Raw genomic sequence first — 7,918 nt, 5'->3', positions numbered from 1 at the left:
AAAGTAACAACAAAAAACCAACCCAAAACCAAACCCTGCTAGCAAAGTGCATTTCTTTTGGTTATCTTCAAAACAAATAGGTGTTGGCTTTAACACAGAGAAATCATGTTGATTTGCTAACATGTCATCACGGGAAGCAAGTCTTCACTTGCAGATAAGAATTAGGTAAAGGTTTGCCCTCCTTTTAATTTAGAGCATTTTTTGGAGTCCAACATAAACAGTGCTAGTGAATTTTCACAGAACACAGCTTTCCTACTTTCCCCTTCATTTTCTATAATCGTAGTTCTTATCTGCAGTACTGTATCATTTCTCTCTACCTTATAATAAAGACTAGACTGCCTGCATAACACTGTTCAGTTTGTAAACAAAAAAATTAAAGCTCAGAGCACATAAGGATATCGCTTACATTTTCACTGCACAGTGCATTAGGTGGTGTTTATAAAGCTTCTGCTCTTCTCAAAACACTACAAAAATATATGGAAAACCACATCTGTGTTTAGCCAGCAAATAAAACAAATAATTTACAACTGGAATACTTTAGAGACCAGGTATTGTAATTACATCCTCTTGACTGAATTCTTCAATTGCTTTCTTCATAAACCCATATACATATCAAAGCTTATGCATTTAAGATTAGTCTACATGCCCAAATCTACTATATAAAAAGAGTTACTTTAGGTTCTTCAACTGAAAGTTAATTCTGACAACAAAATATTTCCACAGCCCTAAGCCCCCCAAAAGGTGTTTCAAACCTGACCGTGTAAAAAGATGCATAGCTGTTTCTAAAAAGTAAAAGGCTATACACCAAAACATGCTTTGTCAGAAAAACTAACCCATGCGCTTGAATATGCCCTAAACACCTTTTTATTATTTGAAGTCAGACCAACTTAAACATCGTCTAGAATTAACATATAGCATTACAGTATTTAATTCCAGAAAATGTCAAGATTCATTTGGCCAAATCTTAAGAAACCAACACTTCCTCCTTGTCCCTGACTGGTTGGACCAATGTGATCAATATAACTGTACATATAACAATCTACTTTAACATTTCCTTTCATTAGCACTTTATCTTAACATACAAAGCCTTGCATACAATTTCTTTGCAAAGGCTTCCCCCGACCCACAAAGATGTAAGCACAAAACACCAGGCAGACAATCTTCAAAGTTTTATTTCACTAACTTCAGGTCAACTTTCCCCAACTGTTTTCTGGTCAATTTTCTATCCTTGCTTTTCTTCCCCAAAGGGCAGTACCAGAAGATTTGTGGGGTAGGGAGAGAGACCATTTGAAGAAGCACTGCATTTACTCATCTTCCAAAAGGCAACAGAGTTGGACATCTGATTGTTCAACAAAACAAAGCTTTAACAGCATCCAGGAAGGCAGGCAGGCAAACCAGGCTGAAGACACTCTTCCATTTGACAAAATCAGACCAGAGAAAACCTACTCCACACAGATATAAAAGGTATCACCATTCATCTTTTCTTTTTCTGTTGCCGCAACATTTTTCTTCTTTTAATTATCATATCATGTAGTTTCTCAAGTCCTTCCTTCAGTCCATCGCCTATGATTGCACAGGTGGGCTGCAAATGCCAGGGTGTTGATGAGCTCAGTTCACCCATTGCTAACAATTTCTCAATTTCTGAGAGAGACAGTGAGTTCCTCAGGTCTTGTTTGTTAGCAACTATAAGCACAGGGACCCCTTGATTTTCTGATATCCTTGTTATTTTATGAAGTTCAGTTTTAGCTTCTTCCATCCTTTCAACATCAACAGAGTCCACAACAAACACAATGCCATCTGTGCATCTGGTGTATGACTTCCACAGTGGCCTTAACTTCTCCTGACCACCTACATCCCAGAAGTGGAAAGTGACTGTTTTAGAATTTCCCAAGGTTACCTTAATTTTCTCCGTGTTAAATCCTTTGGTAGGCACGGTATTTACAAATTCATTGAACTGCAGCCTGTATAACACGGTTGTCTTTCCAGCACAGTCCAAACCCAGGATGACAATGTGAAAGGACTGAAAGGAAGGCAGGCTGGACAGGATAGAAGTCTGGTCTGACAGTCCATTCCCCATTTCCAGTTGCAGAGAAGTGTTCCAAATTGAAAAATGCTTTCTTCTTACTCTTTTAAGAACTTCTCTTCCCAGGAGATCCAGCTACCAGACTGCTGAGGGGGAAAATGAAGGTTATTCTTGTGAAATAATGTACAACTGTTCTCTCTTCCTGCTAAAATAAGCGACACGAGGAACTTGATAAATAAAAGTTGCCTCAGTAAACAAACCAAATGAGATAAGAATCAAAGGCAAACCGAGGCGAACGACAGAATAAGCCCTGCCACTCAAATTCTTTAACATTCACTGAAATTACAGTAATACGTACTTTACTCCTCTGGGTCCCTAGATCTCAGAGACCTCATATGGAGACAATCTACCAGCAACTGGTCCAAGTCGCAGTAACCACGTAAATGCCTTTTTTTGGCAGAAAATTTTAACACATAATCTGATCTTCAGGATCTAATTCCACAAGCTTAACAGCATACCCAAGGTCACTATTATCTTACGCCCGCCACCCCCTCCCAAAATACAACGTTCTCACCTCCTGAATTGGAGCGTGGGTCCAAATGAGAAAGCATTGGTAGGCTTCTCGATACTGGGGCGGACGAGCACCCCACGCCCGCTCAGCTAAGCTCTCCAGGAAGCTCTGGCGGTTGCAGCACTAGAAACCTTGGTTCCAGACTCGAACCACGCCCACCCCTCACGGCCCACCCCCGAGCCCGAATCCCATTGGTCACCTGAGTCAGCGCGTCCACGCCACGCCAGGCCCCGCGCCCTAATTGGTGAGAGTAACTGCCGCTCCAAGCGCGGCGAAGTCGGGCTCTCCCTCAGACCAAAAGCACCACCTGTTGCCCTCGAGTTAGAAAACAAGGCGCCTGCAGAGGGAGCCGAGCGACCCCTGTAGGGGAAAGGGAGACTCGCTGGCCAGCGAGGTCCCCGCCGCCCCGCTCGCTCCGCCCGCCCGGGCGCACCTGCAGCGCAGCCCAAGGACGCCGCGCCGAGGTGCTCACATCCGAGGCCCGCGGTCACCGCCGGCATGTTAACTCCTTCTCCTCTGGCCGGAGTGTCCTGCCTACGGCCGCGCGGGTCCCCAGCCTTGAGTGATCCCGACCTGGTGCACCCGCCGGGGAAGGCCCGCTGTCCTCGCAGCACGCTCCCTCGTCTGTTTCCCTCCGCACCCGGCCGGCAGGTCTCCCTCAGCAGGGCGTGGCCACATCAGTTGCCCGTCCCGCGGCGGCTCACCTGACTAAATGTCCTTCCCTCGTCCGGATCCAGCGTGGCTCTCTGCCACTCGGGAGTGCCTTGGTACCAGCGGGAGGGCGCCGGCGAGGCCTGGGCGGTGGCAGGGGACGAGACGCCGCTTCCAGGGGCGCTGGCCGGGCGCCGGGCAGCCCTAACGGTGCTCTGCCGACCGCCCCCGGCGCCTGCCGGGGCCCCGCCCCCTTCCCGTGCTCGCCCGGACGCGGGCCAGTGGGGGGCGCGCCGGAGCCGGGTCTCCTAGCAACGGCAAAACAGGGTCAAGTTCAAACCGACCGGGGAGCTGGCTAACGGCGGGCGGGTGTGGTGGGGTTTCCGGTCTCAGCCCCGAGAGCCGCAGCTGTTTCAGAAGCTTACTGCAGCCGGCCGCTATCTTTGGGCGGGCGCCACCCTGCGCCGCCTAGCTTCAGGGCATCCTATGGCGTCCTCGGGGCGGTGGCCGGTGACTCGGGGTCAGGGATTTCAGAGGACTCCGGACGGGCGGGCCCCTTTATGTAACGGGGTGACGTGGACGTGCCCCAGTAGCTGCCCGGAGAGTCCTGGGCCAGACTGATGTCTGTAACACATCCTCCTTACGCTGAGCAAATAAATGCTCTCTGCCACGTGATCCTAGCAACATCTCGGTGAGGTGGCGACAGGTAGAAATAGGCCGATTTTTACAGATGAGGAAATCCTCTCGCTGTTTCAGGTAATCCAAGGAAAATTAGTAGTGGTCCTGAAATTTATCCGCTAATCACTAAATCCATAATACTTTCCACTGGATAAGTTTGACTCATTGCAACAGTGTGCTTGACCCATAAATGTGCAAGTATTTATTGAACACTTTACAGCAGTAGGCACAATTCTGTGTGTCTGGGGATAGAATGGTGAGCAAATCAGACCTTGTCTTCGCACTCGTGAAATATTGAAGTCCGTGAGAGAAAAAGAAAGTAACCAAATATCCACATGAATAAATGTAATTGCAAAACATGATCACTGAAATTCAGAGTACTTATAACAACAATTAAGGAGGAGTACTGATAAAGATCTGGGAAATCTTTAATAAATATCTTTTTGGTGGAGGCTGTAAGATATTGGAAGAATTTTTATGGTGCACTGTTTTCCAAAAAATTGCACTTTTATAAAATGGATTGAAATTTCCTCAAGAAATTTCCCAATTTTTCTCAAGACCATTATTGCTATATTTGTCTCCTTATGACTAGCATTATCACACTAGATTAAAAACAACCTGACGTAAAACCTAAAGACTAACCTAAGCACAGTACATATTTTCAAGACAGCAATACTAATTTTGGGAAAAAAAACTATAAGTCTCAAATGGCATATTCTACCAAGTTATTTATCTAGTATAAGCTAAAGCTTGCTGTATTATAATTGTGAACTTTCATTAGCCATTTTCAGTAATTAGCCAGCACTTTATTAAAGTGATAGTCTCCCTTTTCTTGAAAATTTAAAGATAATTCTTTATTAAGCTGGAGAAAAACTTGCAAATTCTCATTAAATGAAGAATAAAGAGCAAGCTTCTATGACAGCTTTCTCGTCATACTAGCTCTGAAATCAAGCAGGCCGTATTTGTTGCATATTCACCTATTAGTGACTTCCCCGGGTGGCTCAGTGGTAAAGAATCTGCCTGCCAATCCAGGAGACGTGGCTTCCATCCCGGAATGGGGAAGATACCCTGGAGAAAGAAATGGCAACCTATTCCAGTATTCTTGCCTGCATAATCCCACGGACAGGGGAGCCTGGCGGGCCATAGCCCAGGGGTCACAAACAACAAAACAACAAAACAAAAACAAAATATTAGTTGCTGGGATGCATTTCTACACACACTTCCCTAAAGCCAAAAAAGATGAGATAGTAAAATATTGACAGCTTACAGCCTTATAGAATCACCTTCACTAAATTGTACTTTAATGTTTTATCCTAGGCTTATAACTAGAACCCTTTGGTTAACTATATAGCCTGTGGGTCAAATTCAAGAGATAAGAATGCTTTTTACAGGTTTAAAGGGCTGCAACAGAAAAGACAAGATAAGAAAATGCAGCAGAAACCATCTGGAGCTTTGAAATACCTAAAATAGTCGTTATCTGGCTGTTAATGGGAGAATGATACTCCTGCTTTATGAGCGATAACAACCATATGAAAACAGCAAATGATAGAAAAAGATCAAATTCATAGAACACATGGTCTATTTTGTTGCACAGTCTTTCTGTAGAAGCCCATTCAAATATTTAATTTCAATGCTATGCCAGGAAAATGCACCCTTTAGGCTACAGTTCATAAACTATGTGCTGATGTGCTCTGGGGTGCCTCAGAGAAATCACAGGAGTTTTATGGGATATTTTAACTTTTGGAGGGAAATACAGTGCCATCTGTTGGACCCTGATAACAACTACAACTATTAAGTTGTCTGAAGCTATCCCACGTACACAGGAGCCTGGCAGGCTACAGTCCATAGGGTTGCAAAAGAGTTGGACGTGACTCAACAACATCTATTAATAAAAGGAACTCTGGGTTACTTCTTTTGGCTAGACGGACCATGAAAAACTTGCTGAGACACTAGGAGCTCTGTGAAACTCTGACTTTAGTTATGGTTTTTCAAACTTGGCTAATAATGAGAATCACCTTGTAGTGCTTATAAAATACAAATTCCTGGTCCCTATTACAGACCTGCCAAATCAGAATCATCAGGAGAGGGGCTAGTGATCTGTGTTTTCAATAAGCATCCTGCTGCTGCTGCTGCTGCTGCTAAGTGGCTTCAGTCGTGTCCGACTCTGTGCGACCCCATAGATGGCAGCCCACCAGGCTCCCTCGTCCCTGGGATTCTCCAGGCAAGAGTACTGGAGTGGGTTGCCATTGCCTTCTCCTAGTAATCACTGATTAGACATTTTGAAGAAATACTAATCTTAAGAAAGGGTAAGTTTTCTTCTTTCAAATTAAAAAACTGAGTAATTTACCTTGTTTCCCCTATGCGAATACCAGGACGCAGGTCAAATCTGATGTCTGTAGCATTCTTTCTGTCTTCCAAAATCTGATTTTCAACTATATACTTAAGCATATACATACTGCAACTAATGTCCTTCCTGACATTTGCCACTTTTTTTTTTTTTTAATTTCACTGCATCAGGTCTTAGTTGCAGTACGCAGGCTTAGTTGCCCTGCAGCATGTGGGATCCTAGTTTCCCAACCAGGAATTGAATCTGCGTCCCTTGCACTGCAAGGCGGATTCTTAACCACTGGACCACCAGGGAAGTTCCAACCACTCATTTTTTTATATATCGCTGCTTCTAGAGCTTCTCACTTTGTTTCAGTGCATTTTTATTAGAATTTTCCATGTTTGAAGGTCTGGGTAAACAGAAGACATGATTTCTAGTGAAAGGAATTAGTTCAGTGGAGGTGCTAGACACACACTTAACTGCTATGATATTCAACAGGACTTCCAGGTAGTAATATAGAAGCTATTATCAAGTCCTATGCCTGCACAAAATTTATCTGACAGTCACAGTAGCTTAACAGAAAAACATAAACTGAATTTTCAAATATTAAACTGAATACTCAAAGAACTCAAGGGGTATCCGACCAAGGGGTAGGGGAACAGACTTGCAGGTAGAAGTAACAGTATGCAGAGCATAGTGGCATTAAGTTTACGACATGTTTTAATCCATCCCAAAAGAGGAGACTATAATTTCTCATCGGAAAAAATAATGCGCTAGGGGACTTTAATGGATAGGTCTTCCAGGCAGAAAATCAATGAAGAAACAGCATTTGAACAACAGTATAGACCCAATGACTCTAATAGACATATATACAAAACATTTCAACAGCAGCAGAATACACATTCTCAGACCTACATGGAACATTATCCAGGATGAATCAAATACTAAGCTATGAGACAAGTCTCAACAAAGCTAAGAACACTGCAATTATGTCAAGTATCTTTTCTGACCACAGTGGTATGAAACCAGGAACCAGTAACAGGAGAAAAATTAGAAAATTCACAAATATGGTACCTGGAAATTAAATAACACAGTCCTGAACAATCAGTGGACTGAAAAAGAAATCAATAGGGAAATCAAAAAATATGGAGACAAATGAAAGTGGAAACACAAAACTTACGAGATGCACCCAAAGCAGTTCAATGAGGTAATTTATAGCTTGAAATGCATACACTAAGTAAAAGGAGAAAAATCAAAGAAACAACCTAATATTACATTTCAAAGAACTAGAAAAAGAAGAATAAACTAAACCCAAAGTTAGCAGAAAGCAATGATAAAGATTAGAGCTGAAATAAATGAAATAGAATATAAAAATAATAGATTAGCAAAACTAAGGTTAGTTTTTAAAAAGATAAATAAAATTGACAAACCTTTAGCTAGACAAGCCAAGAAAAGAGAAAAGGTTCAAATAAAAAATATATATATAAATGAAAGAAGGGAACCTGAAATGAATACCACAGAAATACAAGGGATTTTAAGAAAATAATATGAATAATTATATGCCAATAAACTGTACAAACTAAAAGAAAGGGATACATTCTTAGAAACATACAACCTCCCAAGACTGAATCATGAAGAAATAGAAAACCAAAACAGACCAATAAGGCAT

General features: G+C 42.7%; 1 protein-coding gene across 4 annotated transcripts; it reads right to left on the bottom strand.

Annotated features, from left to right (window-relative positions):
- Nucleotides 1-1,072: 1,072 nt before the first annotated feature.
- ARL4A (ADP ribosylation factor like GTPase 4A) lies at nt 1,073-3,372 on the bottom strand. Of its 4 annotated transcripts, none has more exons than XM_052638907.1 (2): nt 3,299-3,372; nt 1,073-2,169 (listed from the first exon to the last, which is right to left on the bottom strand). In XM_052638907.1, the coding sequence occupies exon 2, from the start codon at nt 2,075-2,077 to the stop codon at nt 1,475-1,477; it is 603 nt and encodes a 200-aa protein (XP_052494867.1). In that variant the 5' UTR covers nt 2,078-2,169; nt 3,299-3,372; the 3' UTR covers nt 1,073-1,474. The 4 variants fall into 4 exon arrangements, with proteins under 4 accessions (XP_052494867.1, XP_052494868.1, XP_052494865.1 ...); XM_052638908.1 differs by lacking the exon at nt 3,299-3,372 and adding an exon at nt 2,794-2,896; XM_052638905.1 differs by lacking the exon at nt 3,299-3,372 and adding an exon at nt 2,598-2,690.
- Nucleotides 3,373-7,918: the final 4,546 nt, after the last annotated feature.

This window comes from Budorcas taxicolor, chromosome 4 (assembly GCF_023091745.1).
Source record: "Budorcas taxicolor isolate Tak-1 chromosome 4, Takin1.1, whole genome shotgun sequence".
Lineage (NCBI taxonomy): Eukaryota > Metazoa > Chordata > Mammalia > Artiodactyla > Bovidae > Budorcas > Budorcas taxicolor.
The sequence above is the reverse complement of the archived record's forward strand: the minus strand, read 5'-3'. Positions and strand labels throughout refer to the sequence as shown.

Coding starts and splice junctions, on each gene's coding strand:
- ARL4A (XM_052638907.1), bottom strand. CDS start 2,077: ATGGGGAATGGACTGTCAGACCAGACTTCTATCCTGTCCAGCCTGCCT.